Source organism: Vicugna pacos, chromosome 4 (assembly GCF_048564905.1).
Source record: "Vicugna pacos chromosome 4, VicPac4, whole genome shotgun sequence".
Lineage (NCBI taxonomy): Eukaryota > Metazoa > Chordata > Mammalia > Artiodactyla > Camelidae > Vicugna > Vicugna pacos.
The window spans coordinates 36,730,377-36,747,358 of NC_132990.1; the positions used below are offsets into that span (position 1 = coordinate 36,730,377).

Here is a 16,982-nt window from a genome sequence, read left to right on the forward strand (position 1 = left end):
CTGGTCTCTTAGTCCAGAGTCCAGCCCTTCTGTGCTCACCCTCACCTCTCCATCTATCCCTCTCCAAACCAAAATCCAAAACATCACACTCATGTGATAGTGCCTGTTAGGAGCATTTTCCATGCATACACTTCCTGACAAGACATAATTTTGAGCCCATTGTGCCTATAAAGGAATACCAGAAACACCTTATGGTTTTATTGTATTTATTGTCATCCGTTTTAGTTTAGTCTGTGGAAATGATTAAAAAGAATCCACAGTACAGCATGGTGACTCGAGTTAATAATACTGTATTGCATATTTGAAAGTTGCTAAGAGAGGAGATCTTAAAAATGCTCATCACAAGAAAACAATGCTGTAACTATGTGTGGTGATGGGATGTAAACTCAACTTATTGTGATGAACATTTCACAGTATGTACATATATCAAATCACTGTGTTGTATACCTAAGACTAATACAATGTTATATGCCAGTTTTACTTCCATAAAATTAAAAAAAAATCTCCAGAGAAGAAAAAAATCAGCTTGAGTCCAACTATAGAACTTTAAAGACAAGCTTCGTACACAGTGTTCTGTCTCTAGGAACTTGTATGTCTCTTTCAAAGAATTTTTGTTCTGTACGGCTGGACCTGTAATCAAAACACTGTCTCTGACAGGCTGGCTAAGGCTGGATATAAATTTGTCCATGGTTTAGGATAGGGTCATTAAAAATGATTTGGTTTCAACACTCAAAAAACCACACAGACTCAGAGAGAGTGGGCGTGGGTCATTGCTCAGCCGTGACTATTCCACTTTCCCGACGAGGGAGGCCTCTTGCCTGAGTATTCCCATAGGCACTTACCTTTTAAAGAAAAAAAAGTTCTTCTCATTTTTAAAAAGGCAGCCTTGCTGTTAAAATACAGTGTCAAGCAGAGTTGTGGATAATATTCAGAGAGATGTGTGGTCTCACACAGGGTGAAGGTATAGCTGGCTGTTAGTCTGTGAAGCATTTGCTTCCTGGCTTTTAGAATGTCTGAGTTCTGAGATCTACTGAGAATCACAGACGTGTGCATATCCTCGAGAGGCGAAAGCAGGTTCACTGTGTGTTTATACATTTGCCAATCGTCTTTTTAATCTCTGTCAAATTATCTCCTTAAGCTCCTAGGAGCTCTTTATGTCATCTTTTGAAACAGTCAATCGCTTTATTAGGTTTTTAAAAGAACATTCATAATGTCACTTCCGTAAGCCATTTTGTAAATTAATGCAATTTCCTTCCTGTTTAACCCGTTAGCAAGAAGCTCTTTTACATTTCTGCTGCAGTTTAGAAGAGCGCCGTTAATTCAGAATTTAATTTGCAGCCTGATATGTAAAATGAATGCTTTTGAGTCATTTAAATTATTAGAGACACTAAAACAGCATTTATTCCTGTGATTCATGAGTGTGTGTTTTGCTTTTTGTCACCAGCGCTGGGATCCCGACACAGGCCAGACCTAGTGCCTAGCACTCCATCGCTGTTTGAGGCTGCTTCCTTGGCAACCACAATTTCATCTTCTTCCTTATACGTCAATGAACATTATCCACACGACAGGACTGCGCTTTATTCAAACAGGTAATACTTAGTGTGATCAAATTACCAATCTGCCTGTTACCACGTCTGCATCATAGCTAGACCCGTATCTCCGAATGAGAACACATCATCCTTAACAACCAGGATGTGACCGTCACCTGCCCTGTAAGTAAGAGAAAGAAAGAACATGCTTCATTTTTACTGTGCCAGGAAGTACACCTGAGGGAAAACCCTCCTGATTTTTCTTTACAGTTAATCATTATGTGCTGTAGAAACTACGTACTTGGTTCCCTGGCAGAAGACAGATCTTTCATCATTTTTATTTAATAATTTTTTATGAGTGGAGTTTTTAAGTAAGCATTCTTGGTTAATAGTTACACAAATAGCTACAAAGATGTTGGAATATTCTCTTTTCATATGAGTGACCTTAAGAGCTATGGTAGTGTTGACTGAAAAAAACAAAATGCCCAGCCTAAAATTTGAGAGTTACGTTTTATTCACCGGACATTTGTGAGGACTTAAGCATGGGGTGCTGCCTCTCAGTTTGCTCTAAGAGACTGTTTGGAAGAAGCAGGGGAGGAACCGGGATATGTAGGAGTTTTGCAACAAAGACCAGGTAGTTGGAACATCAAAAATTTACTGTTAATTAAAGAAAACCAGATACCTCAAGTTAAGGATTTAGTGCTTTTCTATGTGTGGGAAGATGCAATAGTCTGGACTTATTGAAATCATTCCTTTAATAATGCACCTAGCTGTTTAGGGCCAGTATCTTGTTCTTTTCCCATCCTGAGTTCCCTCAGGGTGCACTGTTGCTGGTGGTGGAGAGGCCAGGCTGCCTGCTTGTCTCCATCTTGAGTTCTCTGTGGCTCATCTTCAGGGGTGGCAGTAGTGGCTCATGACTTGCTGGCCACAGCATCCTTTGTTTACTGATACAGCAGATAATATTTTTCATCCGCAGTAGACAGAATAATGGCCCCCAAGTTGTCCACGTCCTAATTCCTGGCACCTGTGACTATGTTACCTTATAAAAAGGGGGCTTTGCCAATATGACTGAGTTAAAGACCTGGAGATGGGAAGCATATCCTGAATGATCCACGTAGGCTCAATGTAGTCACAGGGTCCTTATAAGAGGAAGACAGGAAGATTAGATTCAGAGAAGGAGAGGTGATAGCAGAAGCAGAGGTCAGAGCGAGAAGAAGATTTGAAGATGTTCACTATCGGCTTTGAAGGTGGAGGAAGGGGCACGAGCCAAGGAATGCAGGCAGAGTTTAGAAGCCAAAACAGACAAGGAAACAGATTCCCCATTAGCGCATCCACAGAGGATACAGTTCTTCCAACACCTTGAATTTTAGGACTTGGGCTGAGTGCCAGAGCTGTAAAATAATAAATTTGTGTTGTTTTAAGCTGTTAAGTTGATGACAGTTTATCACAGCTGCAACTGGAAACTAGTACATTGACTCTTGAACATTTAATGTGAATTTGAATATTGGGGTGGGGTACTGCAATGCCTTAGATAGAAACTTAATTTGTTATTAGATACTTTTCTTTTTTAAGCAAAATATTCTCAAACATTTGTTCTGGTAATAGACAATACCTTTACAAAAAGAGATCACAACATTGTGGGATTAGCTGTTTTTTCTGTTTTTATGTATGCAGTTTTTTAACTAGCTTCAGTTGTAGGACAGGGACTACTGTGTATACATTCTCAGTAATTATCTGTTAAATGTTGAACTGGTTCTTGTGGAAATCCAGCTCTCAAGAATCAAGGTCAATTTGTGCAGGTAGAGTGCTTCTTATACTGTATGTCATTTTCCACCTCCAGGCTAGCAACTTGACTCATTTCCAGAAAGAGGACTCAATATCATAGAATTATTTTTAATATATGCGTACTTACAAATTCTAGCATGGTCTTTTGGCAAGTTAAAGTTTGGAAACTGGAGCTCCTGTGGAAATTCTTTTTTTGTGGCTATTCTCTTCTGCCTCTGCTAGATACAAGTTAGGTGGCTGCAGATGAGACAGCCCACCTAGGGCAAAGGAAAAGGAATAGATGTCAGAGTGAGTCACAAATCTTGGCTGGGCTTCCGTTTGGACAGCTCTACTGTAGGACCAACAAACAAGGCCCCACAATAAATTATTTAACTCACCTGAACTGTAAAAGTAATTTGGTAGCTTCCTAGAAAAATTTAAAGTGACTTGTACCTAACATTAACATGTACCTTGAATGTTCAAATTAATTATGTAAATCAGTTCAGCAACAGTTTTTCCTGTCTACACAGTACAGCTGAATGAACACTGTTTTTTTGCTCTCAAATATAAATAGCAGCTCCAAAGATGTCTGGAAAGTCACAGGAAATTCTTTGCAAGGTCAAAAACAGTTCTTATGTGAAGCTGTGGTGGTTTCTTACATTTGCTACTGTTTTCATTATCAGAGGCAGATAGTTGGATATGCTATTAAATTATTTACTGGAATTTGCAGCACAAAATTAAAAGGGTTTTTTTGGTTTGGGGGGCAGTGGTTGTGGTTAAGTATTCAATCTATTAGCCAGAGGTATTCAACTCTTGGCTATTTGTTAAGATTTCCCCAGGGTCTGGCACTGCCTCATTCTGACGCAGAATCCTTCCTGGCCAGCTTGGGAGCTACCTCTGCATGCTCTCCAGCTACATGTGCCAAGGCTATGGTATAATTCTTGGTACTTTTATTTATACTGATACTGGTTATCATGTATATTTAGATGGGAAAGACACCAGTGTTACCTATGATATTTTTCCCTCTCTTCTTTTTGTTGAAAGTGAATTGTTGAAATAAATCTTCTTTGGCATTGTATATCCAGGTTGCAATTTGATATCTCATATTTAGTTACCCATCCGGGTTCAGTTGCAAGAACAAGGAAGCACTCTATCTTAAGCAGAAGAGGATTTGATACAGACAATTCACAGTCTGTAAAAGGCTTGGGGAGTGGGCTCTGGGCTGGATGTCAGGAAATCACCCTGGGTACACACCACTGAACTGGCCCACCAGCAGCCTTGCAGCCTCCGTCACAATCAAGTGAGTGTCCTGCCAAAGGAGTACAAGCCAGTGGAAAGCATGTGTGAACCCAGGATGTTTTTAAAAGAAACTAACATTTTAAAATCATATCGTTTCACTAAAATACTCAGATTCTTTTGAAAAATCACTGGCTTTGTTACTACTTGACTCCATTGCTTCTTGGCATTTATCAGCTGCAGGGGAGAAGCATGGACCCTCCAGGTCAGCACCCTCGTCTTAGCTCACCTCTGCTCTTGCCTGTCTTCTACTGTGGGCAATTCTGCTTTTAGCCTGGATGTGTAAGAGAAGCCGAAGGCATGCCTCGAATCTTAACAACTGCCTTAGGGAAATCATAGGGAGAAGGTACAGAAAAGGCACAGAGGTGCTAAAGAACCCCGAAAAGAAATAATGGCATGCGAACCCCTCCGGGAATCACTCTGTTTCCCCACCCATCATGCACACCCCTAATTATTCAACAGGGAAACCGTACTGCGAACTGCAAAGAAGTTGTCGCATTTCGTGCCTATCAGTTTTCCCTTTAGAGCCCTCCTAGTCCTGTGTGGTGTCTCTTGAAGCAACACACAGACAATATTCTAAGTCTCATCTGGCAGGCCAAAGTTTAAAGCCTAATCCAGATAGCCTGGGAAGAAAATCGATACCATAATTCACAAGTTATTTTTTTCTCTTTCTCTGTGAATCATTTTTTTGTTAAGGCAGAGTGGTCTGTTTTCCCATTTCTACATTATACTCTATATATCTGCACTTAAATAAGCTGTGAATACTTCAACTAGTGGCTGTCATTCTGTCAATCTGTTCAGAATCCTTAAGTTGTAAAAGTGTCAATTAGTACCTGGATGTCTCCACACCTAAATTATATACTGCAATGGGAAGCTGCTGTCTCTTAGAGTTATTTTTTAAAGGATTATTCTTTGTAATTTCAAAAACTCCAATAGCAGTTTATTTTTTTTTTAAGTATACTCCCAAAAACTGACTAGGAAGCAAAGAAAAAATAGCATCACTTTTTTAAAGTATATATTTAACCTGATTACTAGGAGTATGTATTTTCAAGTTCTGCTCTACAGTCCTATGTTAGAGGGTATAATTCATAGGAATAAAGCAAAACTGCTGAGGGTTCATACTTCCCAAATAGTGGGATTTAGATTCTGAGTTATTGATTCTTGAATTTTTCTGTCTTAATAAGAATTCTGTTCTTTGAAAGGAGGTATAAATTGAGCGCTAAGACGTGCAGAGGCAGATGTGTTTTATCTCAAAGTTAAGAACAATTTAGTTTAATGTTGTGGAAATTGGTTACACATAAGAATGTTAATTCTTTTTCTGACTTCCCGCATAGTTCGTAGCAAAGCTGAAGCTCTGATTATGCATAAGGATGGAAAGCCCTACTGCATTCCAATATATTTATCCTTTCCCCATCAAAGATGCCTTTACCACCATCACTGCTCTGTCTAGTCTAGTGTTTTACTAGTGGCTATTTCTAATAGTTGGCTCATCGTGAAGACATTTGAAGTATTGTGAGAAGGACACATAGGTCAGAGGAAAACCACTGGTCCCTTGTACATGGAGGGACAGCTGGCAAAGGCTCCCTAAATGATGAGTTCGGCATTCTAGATCTCAGAGGCTGACTCAGTGCTTCCAACCATGGTTCTGTGCCCCTTCCTTCCTACCAGTAGCATATGGTAAACCTCGGAGAGGTTGTCTCTAGCCATGAGTTTTCCTCCACAAATTGCTTACCACTCAAATTTAAAGACATACGAGTAGAGCCATCCCAAAGAATGTTAGAGACCCATTATCTTACAGATGTGTCTACAAGGTAAGGAAAGAGAGAAGCAGAGACATAGCAAGAGGTGGCATGTCCAAGGTCACATAACCTGCTAGTAGACTTTAAACTGGAACACAGGTCTGCGGGGTCCTAGCCTCATGTTCTTCCCCTGGTACCACCCTCTCATCATGGGCTCCAAGGACTTCTGGTCTTATCCTTGATGTGTGTATTATGCACAGAAGGTCAGTTGGTTGATTTTTCCCTAGCATGAGTTCTGGCCCTGTGTTTGAGCCATTTGTTGCTGCTGAATAACTAAAGTATTTCCAGTAGGCAAAGTGGTGGGCTTATGTTAATGTCTACCTGTGATGTTTATTCTAGAAGCCATTCGGCTAAGTTTGCTTATTAAAAACGTGATAGCTATGGGAACTTTTCTATCATAGCTATAGACATATTCAAACCACCAATAATAATCCAAGAATAATAATAACTGTACTAATAGCGAATTATTGGACCTTATTAAGGGTCTGTGTTAAGTTCTTAACATGGATCAAGTCACTTAATCCTCACAGCAATCCTATAACATCATTGAAAGTTTACAGATGAGGGATGCTTAGCAACATTAGCCAACTGTCCTGAGGTGACATGGCTAAAAAGTAAAGCCATGATTTCCACCCACAGCACTGATAGAAAATGCAAGGCATGAGCCTCAGCTGTTCCACAGCTGCCCCGTCCTTATTGTCACATCTCAGACAAGATGACTTTTAGATGATGCTTTTAATGAAAATTCAGTAACATCCGCACAAGTTCTCTTCTTCATCCGTTTTGCCTTTTCTTTTTCCATGTGACTTTGAGTAAGGATTTTCACTTTCAAAGATGTTAGTCTTAGTGTTCAAACACTAAAAATATGACATATTAATTTGAATTCATAAGAAACCTAAAATAGCTTTTTCCTTATGTTTTTATTTCCAGCTCTCCAGGTTGACTCCAAATTCTTACATGATCACTGAGAAGAGACTTTTTTTAATTGAAAGATAGTTTTACAATATTATATGAGTTTCAGGTGTGTGATACAGTGGTTCACTATTTTTATAGATTATACTCCATTTAAAGTTATTATAAAATATTTTCTAAATTCCCTGTGCTGTAGAGTATATCCTTGTTGCTTATGTATTCTGTGTATCATAGTTTGTGTCCCTTAATCCCATATCCCAGTCTTGCCCCACACCCCTTTTCCTTCCCCACTGGTAACCACTAGTTTTTCGTCTGTAAACTGTGAATGTTTCTGTTTTTGTTATATTCATTTGTTTGTTTTATTTTTTAGATTTCACGTAGAAGTGATACCATAAAGTATTTGTCTTTCTCTGTCTGACTTAAGTCACTAAGCATAGTAGCTTACATTGTTTGTAAATGGCAGGATTTCATTGGGAAGAGACTTTTTGTTCAGTATGTTTCTGCTTGAGTTAGAAAATCCCATATCATCTGTTGGCGTAGTAAGGTTAGAAGGAACCTTTATGACTTACAAAAATGAAGGGAGAAGAAAGTTGGGTGCAAGAGTTTCCCAGTAATCCAGCTCTCTAGCTGTGACCTCCAGGGAGGGGCAGTACATGGCTGTAGTATCTGCTGTGGACATGGCCGCTATCCGCTGTACCTTGATGCCAGTCTAGGGCTCCACCAGCCCCTCGGAAGGTCTCTGCAGCCCTCCTGTTGATGATGAATTTTGAATCTGACCTCACCAGACTCTGTGCTTTTATGCTTCTTCATATGATTATTCCTACTTTGCAGACAGACCTTCTTGCCACCACCACTGCCAGCAATCCTGACCAGGTTTTTCTCTTTCTCTTTCTTTCACTTTCATCATTATAAATCATCTGTTGGGGCATTCGTCCTCAAGCTGCCACTTCTAGCTACTGAACACTGGGCAAGTCACCTTACCTTTATGTGCCTCCGTTCCTCATTTGTAAAATGTGGATTATTATACTACTGCCCCAGAGCATTGTTAGAAAGAATAAATGAAATCATAATTGGAAGTACTGATAATGCTCCTTGGCACATAGTAAGTAGCCTCAAAATATTTGTTAAAATAACCAAGTGATTCCTGACCCTAACACCTTGCAGCTTCCCCGTAAATTCCACTGTAAAGGGCAAGATAAAGTTGTTTTGGGCAAAAAGCCCTCATAGAGTATTTTTATAGTTAAGGAAACAGAAAATACACTTGGAATTTCAAACAGAATTTAGCAAAGGGAATTGGTTACAGAGCGTGGGAGGCTGGAAGAGTGAGGGTTGTTGCAGAAGCCCAGGTTTAATAACTACAGGAAGCAGCTTCTAGCATAAGCCATGCCATGTTACCAGGAGCTAGACTTATAAAAGAGGGCCCCCCTGGGGGCCGGATGCCCCCTTAGGAGCAGGGACAATGGAGGACAGCACATAAAGAATTGGGGTAGTGGCAGGGACACAGCCGGCTCCAGAGACATCACCCAAAGAAAGGAGAAAAAAAATGAGAGAAGAGAGCCAAAGCCTTCTCCCCTCCTCCCACCCCATTTCCTGCCAGCGTCCTCAACTGGCAGAACCTGGCCAAGGAGCCCGAGGAACATGGTTTGCCGATTCTCATTGCAAAGGAGAGTTGAGACAGGATATAAATACCAGCCGCAGTACGCAGAGCAAAAACAGGTAGATGTCAGATCTTTCACAGAAAAGGATTACAAAGATCAGAGTTTTATAGAGATAAAGTGTGCATGCAAGAACAAGAATTGATTTAGACTCTTAGAAAAGGCATCATAGAGCCAATTTATTACCATGCAGAGGTAATAATAGAATGTAAGGTAGCTGTATTTTTTTTGAATGATGTGTGTAATTAGAGACTCCAGTATTTACCAACAAGTCTGTCTGACCAGGTTTAATAACTACAGGAAGCAGCTTCTAGCATAAGCCCTGCCATGTTACCAGGACCTAGACCCATAAAGGAGGACCCATAAAGGAGGGCCCCCCGGGGGCCAGATGCCCCCCTTAAGAGCGGGCACAATGGAAGGGGACAGCACATAAAAAGCTGGGATAGGGACATTTTCCCAGGTACTGTGCTAGAGTAGATGCTGGGTATAAATACCATAGAAATGCCTTAGCTAATTCCAGGCACATGGGATAGATAAAAAGTTTCTTCAGCTCAAGAATTCCATGAAGACGTTTGCAAGCCTGGGGAATTCAGGTAACTAGAGCAGCCAAGATAGTCTGGAGGCAAGCTAGCCATCACCCATGCCCTGGCAAAACACTTTACTCTATTGCCCAGACCCCAGCCCATCTCATCAACTGAATATAACTCAGTTTAGAGCAAACTCACATGTGGGGGTGTCACTTCCATTCTCTTTATAGTGAAGAGGAGGATTTAGTCAACTTTTCTCAGAAAACTAGCTCACCAAGCAAATGATGATACCTGTTTGGGGGAGAATAACACTGCTCAGATTCCAGAAGCAGAAGCCTGCTTTGTTCCCCAGCCTCCCAAGAGAAGAATATGTCATTTTGGAAATTAGGAGTGTTTTCGGCACGCTGGGATGACAGGCGGACCTCAGAGCTGCGTCATATCTTTTCCCAGTTGTGACTGGGGCACCTGCAGAGAAGATTGGAGCCTGATAGCTGCTTCATAATATGCCTGTTTAGCTTCCTCTCCCCAAACCCAGCCCCCACACCCACAAAAAAAAATTTACGTCACATAGTCTGCACCTGGATTTTACTAGATAACTCTCTTTTTTTTGACAAATTCTAGAATTACTTCTGAAGTGATTAGCTTTTCAAATGATCCCTCGTGTTTCAGCCTGGGCAGAAAATTGAAGTGAATTTTTTAGATATCTGACATATATGAAGAATACTTTAGGATTCAACGTTCATTCAAAGCACGCTCACTTGTTTTTTTGATGAATTGGTGCGTGGTAATCTTTCTAGGTGCTTTTCATGCATTAATAAGATATTTTTAATAGATCCAATTAATGGATAAGGCATATTGGGGGAAAAAAGATGAAAAAATGTTGGCCAGACTTTAGCTACCCTAACTGATGAAAAATAACCTCTTTTATTCATTTCCTGTCTCATAGTTCTGGGACCAAAAAACCGTATCTCAGTTTCCCTTGACTTCAGCCGCTAGTACATTATCTCTGGGAGAATAGTTTGCTGGTGGTGGATGTACCCACAAAGGCCCTCCCAAGTCCTCTGCCCTCCTGCATTGAACCTTTAGAGAAATGCTTCTCGGAGTGTGACTGATTCTTATATCTGGGGTTTGGCACACTCCTCGAGGAATTCTTATGCATGCTAGACTGTAAGAAAAAAGTTCTCTGGAGATACTCCTCACCTTCTCTATCCTTTCTGAGGAGTAAAACAATTTCTTTGTCTTGAGGTTCAGCTGAAACACAGATGGGCCCGTTCAAGAAATTAAGAGGACATAAGATGTAAGGCCCAAAACAAAACCATAGCAAAGTGGATGAGTTTTCAAATGATGGTGAGGAGACAGGACCTCGGTGCCTTTCTTGTACTTCAGACCTACCTGGACATATCCTAAACAAAGGTTCCCTTGCCTTAAAGGAATTTTAGGTTAGCAACACCTCTGGGAAGACTCTGCCCCAAACCTGCTTCCTAGCTCAGCCCCTGGGACCTTAGGCCAAACCACATTTTCACTCAGCTGTTATTCTCGACTTCTCTGAGTCTACAGAGATCCTTTATTAGGTGGCTAAGCAAAGTCATCTCATTAAGCTCCTGTGGGCTTTATGACTGTCTTGCTCTGCTTAGAGGTCATTTTGTTGAAGCATATCCTTCAATATCTTCCTAAGGATTCATGGGAGGCAAAATATTCAAGGCCTTGCATGTCTAAACAAGTCTTTATTCTCACCCTAACACTTGATTGATAGGTTAACTGGTGTAGAACTCTGTAGTATAAATCTTTTTTCTTGTTGTTTTAATTGTGAAGGCTTTGCTCTGTTATCTGGTTTCCAGTTACCACTGAGAAATGCAGTACTGTTTTGATTCCTGATCTTCTCTGTATGGCCTCTGGTTTTTCCCAGAGCTCATAATCCCTCCAGTTTCCCCCTAAGTGTCTCAGTAGTTCATGATGATATACTTTGGTGCAGTTCTGTTTTCAGTCTGCAAACTCATGCTTTTGAGTTTGAGCAAATTTTCTTAAGTATTTTTTTATTTCCTCCCTCTAATTTCTTTTTTGTGTCTGCAACTCCTTTAATGCATATAGTGTCTCCTGGACTTTTCCTCCAGCTCACTTTTCTCTCTTCATTTCCATCTATTTGTCTTTCTGTTTTACTTTCTGAGTTGCTCTACTTTATCTCCTAATCCTTCCACTGAGTTTTTCACTTCCATTGCCGTGTTTTGTAAGAATTCTTTTTCGTTCGTTGAGGTCTCCTTTTTTAGCAATCTTTTCTTGTTTCACAGTTGAAATTTCTTCTCTTTTCTCTCTGAAGATACCAGGATTCTGGTTTTTGTTTTGCTCTGATTTTTGTCTCTTCTCAGCTTTTGGTCTCAATTTTCATTTGGGTTGCCTTTTTCCCTTTGTTTTGGTCTGCATCTTTCATATTGAAAGTTTTCCTCAAGTTTCTGGGAATCTTTGCTTGGTCCTAAACCAAGTGTTTGAATGGGAGACTAAAAATCTGTCTGGAGGCTTAAGCATGTAAGTTGACCAAGCTTCACTGAAGGTTATCTGCCTGGATTCTTTGATGGTGGAACCGTTGTTGGTGTCTACCAGTCTTTGCTGTTGACCTGATCAGATTCCCTATAGATGATGCTTCCAGTTTCTTGCTCGGAGCAGGCAGGCCTGGCTGTCAGCCTTCTGGAACCTGTGGCTAGGAAGAGTCTCAGAATCTAATATGCACATGTTCACCTCATCACTCTCTTTTCTCTCAACTGCCTCTGGTATCCCAAATGTCCTCTGTCCTATAGTCTCATTAAAGGGGGAAAAAAGCCCTCCAGTCTTCTGTTGAAATGGGCTAGAGTATTTGCCTGGCTGTGTGTCTCTCCGTTTTCACCAATAGCAGCTTAGAATTCAGCTCTCTTGGGTTTGCCATCAGTTACTACCTGTCTATGCGCCTCCCAGGCTCCAAAATGTGTTAGCCTCTCCCCATCTTCTGCCCTTTTCAGAAGTTTGTCTTTTTTAACCCTTTATTGTCGTTTTAGAGAGATTCAGGGTGACAATACAACTAGATGTTGTACTGCCTCTTCTTCTTTGTCTATGAATTAAGAGAGGCCCAGGGAGTTGCTGAGTGAAGATTCTGAGGTTGCAACATAACTTAATAGCAGAACTAGCACCAGGACCTACGCTTTCTACTCCTTGTTCAGGGCAGCCTCTTTCAAAATAGACAAAATCATCAGTAATGGATTCATCCATAATGAATATGTGTCTGGTTTGGTGTGAATGAGTTTAAAAGTCAGAGTCCTTTGTATTTTTGCTTTGATTGGTAGCTCATCATGAGACTAAATCAGAAAGCATCTCCTACTCTGTGAGTTTCTCTGTGTCTCTCACCTTAGAAAATGTGAGCCTTTGGGGTTAACCTGCCACTGAACTAGACATACTCTCTACCCTCTGAAAACTAAGGCATGATTCAGTTTATCACTTTTAGCTCTTCCTCAACCCTCAGCACATAGACTCGCACTGGGCCTGCCCCACGAGCCCACCAGACAGATCTTCATCCTACAGATGGACATTGCCTCATCTCAGTGTTTCAACCTGAGATCCTTACCACATCTGTTTGTGTGTGTGTGTGTGTGTGTGTGTGTGTGTGATTGTTTAGGTGGCTGGTTTTTTGTTTCTGCTGTTGTTTTTATTGAAGTGTAGTCAGTTTACAGTGTTATGTTAGTTTCCGGTGTATAGCATAGTGATTCAGTTATGTATGCACTATATATTCCTTTTTATATTCTTTTTCATTATAGGCTATTACAAGGTATTAAATATAGTTCCCTGTGCTAGACAGTAGGACCTTGGCTGTTTATTTTATATATAGTAGTTAGTATCTGCAAATCCTGAACTTCCAATTTATCCCTCCACCCCCCCAATAATCCCCCCTGGTAACCACAAGTTTGTTTTCTATGTCTGTGTGTCTGTTTCTGTTTGGTAAATAAGTTCATTTGTCTCAGGTTTTTTTTTTTTAAGATTCCATTATTCAGAGGAAATTCTAAAAACCACATCTATTAGTATAGATAATACACATTCCCACCTACTTTAATTCAATATCCCTAGGCATTTGGGGAGGACCTTCTAGTCACAGGACAATACATAAGATGCTAGAAAGTATTTTTTGAAAGTGGAAAATCTTAAACTGTAATATTTGTATAAATAGATATAATAGAAGGCGAACAGTATTTAATTCAATGGAAGATCTATGCATAGTGAGTTAGAACAGAGTTAGGAAACATGACTTGCCCAGAGCTGTCTGTGATTCCCACAGCAGAGGAAGAGTGCTAAGGAGCAACAACTGCATGTCCCTAATGGTATTGTCCATTTCTCTGGCATAATAAGTGCTCAGAAAGTGTTTTGTCGTTATCCCAATGCAACATTTGAGGTGCTTATTCTTGTTTGAACTAAAAAGGGATCCTCAAAAGGGAAATACTACTTTATTAAAAAGCTGAATTCCAGGAAGATGCGTGCTGATCACTTGCTGCTAACTATATTGGTAACAATAATCAATACATTGAACTTCTCAAGCTCAGACAGAGGCAGGGAGCTCATCACCCCAGACACTGAGAGAATTTGCTCTTGATTGTCATTCAGTCCCACATGTTATTCTGTGACTGAAACAGATTTAAAATTCATTTCCTTGCCTTCATGACATAAAAATAGTTCTTAATCAACAGGGGGCTCCCACATAAAGCCCTCTCAGTATGTTGTCTGGAGAACTAGGGAACTGGGTATTTTTGTTGAAGTGCATGCTGCTGTCAGACATAACTGGAGCACAGCACCTCTTTGCCAAGACAGGAAGGCAGGTCACCTGGGAGCTGGCCTCAGATTGAAATAATTACATGAATTCTGGGGGATGGCAAGAGCTTCGTATTTTTATAGCATTTACCTAATATTGATAAAGTCTTTTACTAAATGTGGAAAATACTTTTTTTAAATGGATGAGTTTTATGGCTACCATTAACTAATGCATAATTTTTACATTTCTCATTTATGATAATAATCTTAAGAACATGTATTGGATGCCTACTCTGTACCATGTATTCTGCCAAACCCTCTACAGATATTACTTTATTTAATGTACCTGTCAGCCCTCTAAGGTAAGCACTTAGTACAGTTGGTAAAAGGGACTTAATTAGAAACATACATGACAGGAACATAAAAAAACTCAATTATTATCAAGGCCACTGTGTACCCAAACCTAAGACTGTATAGAAAACACAGTAACTTGACCCATAAAATGAACTTCTGGATACTAATGGATTTTTTTCCTCTAAAATCTGTAATTCTTCAATCATAATGAATATATCCTCAATTGCATCATTTGAAAGTGTTCCTATTTTGGGATCTCATGAAATGTGACCTTAGTCAATTAGGAAGTGGTCCCATAACTAACAAAAAAGAACACAAGTTAAGTAACAAATGGTCCAATGAGTGGAATCATACAATGTGATTAGGCTTAGATCAGTGTTTCTTACATATATATATTTTGCTAGAGAATGTCTAAGATATCTTATGAAATCTTGTCACTTTGGATTAAGAAGTAAAAGCGAGCCCAGTATTAGTTAGAAATGCTTTTAGCCAAGTGACAGAATACCCGTTGGTAAGCACGGCTTAAACTAGAATTTTCCAACCTGTATGGTGAGGCCCACCGGTGAGCCACAAAAAGATAAGCAGATATATTTATCCCCTCAGTCTTCAGGGTGGTGAAGGGGACCTAGGGCAGCCAGAGCCCCCAGGGTTATTCACCTCAGGTGTCAGCAGTCTCCTCCATGTTGCACATAGGGCAGTACAAATATTATCATGTCCTGTGAATGTCATGGCACTAAAAAAGGTTGGACAGTATGGGTTTAAAATACAGTAAAGAATATTTGTCATTTACTTGACATAAAGTCTGGAAGTGTGCAGTCCAGAGTGGGTGCAGCTGCCTAGTAGCATTCTCATGGATCCAGGCTCTTTCCATACTCTTATCCCATGGCCACAAAGTGGCTGCCACAGCCTCAGATATCATGTCCTCACTCCAGGAAATTCGTACAGGAAGGAAACAGAAAGAGCAAAGAAATAAAAGAGGGTATTTCTTTTCATGGCATGTTCTTTTATCCAGTGGATGAGAGAGCTGGGAGAAGCTTTCCCAGCTGTGCCCCCAGCAGCGTCCTCTTAGTAGCTCATGGCCATGAGTAGATCACATGACCACCTCTTGTTGCAAAGGAGTCTAGGAAGAGGCTGCCTGCTCTGAGACTACTGTTCTCCATCGACTACGTAAACTCAAAATTTGAGGTTCTATTTAGCGAAGACAAGGAGCTATAGCAGTTGTGTAGGCATCAATGGTAGTGCCAAACAGCCTGTAAGGAAAAAGCCAGGATTCATTTTTAATAAGACAGATTTTCTGCTTCTTAAGTAATTGTTTAGACTATTTCAGCTAAAATACCACCCACAGGATCATTTACCGCTGAAACTAAAAGCCTTCTCTGTGGAAGTAGTTTTCAAATAAAGCATCCTACAGGTAAGAGAAAGGTTTGTGCAAATACTAGTTAAAGAAATTTAAGTTTTCTCAGCATTCATTTTCATTCAGAGATACCCAAGCAGCATTTATGATTTTGTAGCTTTGAGTTACAGAACTAAGGATGATATTGTACCTTTTTTCTCCTATTTGATAGTTTACTAATTTTTTCACCATGTATTTTCACATCTGCAATGAAAAGACATTAATATTTTTAATTATTTTTTAAACCTGATGAGATCTTTGGAATGTTGTGTGATATATCTCAGTTTGACCACAGAGCTGTTTTCATTTCATTTCTCAAACATTAAAATAAAAATTCATTGTAATGCAAATGTGTCTCACACCACAAATTTTTAAAAATTAATTTTTCTTTGTTTAAACAGTATTAACTTTGGATACTTGGAAATATTTTTTTCTCATTTCCTCAGAACTGACAGAGCAATTATTTTTATTGCATTGCAGAGACTATATATCTGAGAGTCATGGCACTGAGTGGAGAAACTAAATGTAATTAGTTTTTTAATTAATTGATAATTTTTAGAAGGATGGTTCGTAATATTCTCAACACTGACTGGGAAGAAAAAAAAATGAGAGAGAAAACACCAGTACCCAGGATCTTTCCTTGATAACTTGAAATCTTGGATTTGGAAACTAGAACTAATTCTGAACCAGGGTTTTTGGTTCATGATAAAGAATATACTTTTTCAGCTTTGTGAATTCATTTTCTGATTGTGAAAGTTATATAAGAGCTTTATAGTGTAGGGAATTTGAAAAAGAAAGCAGTTATTCTTAATCCTACCACATTAATACAGTTGTTAATGCCTTTGTAGACCCTAGTCGAGCTCTTTTCAGATACGTAGGATTCATTACATGATTGTAATCATAGCATAAATGCCAATATCTTGTGTATTTCTATGGCACTGTTCCTTCATACTTTTTTTTCATGTTTTTCTAGATTTTGTTTTTATCCAAGATAT

The 16,982-nt window shown here is 39.7% G+C and overlaps 1 protein-coding gene across 10 annotated transcripts in view; it reads left to right on the forward strand.

Annotated features, from left to right (window-relative positions):
- Window positions 1-16,982, forward strand: part of PIP5K1B (phosphatidylinositol-4-phosphate 5-kinase type 1 beta) — a 404,141-nt gene that overhangs the window by 339,029 nt on the left and 48,130 nt on the right. For all 10 annotated transcript variants that reach the window (XM_072959563.1, XM_072959562.1, XM_015250318.3 and 7 more), the window contains one exon: window positions 1,445-1,589. In XM_072959563.1, coding sequence (XP_072815664.1) covers window positions 1,445-1,589 — 145 coding nt within the window. The remainder of the gene's footprint in view (window positions 1-1,444; window positions 1,590-16,982) is intronic.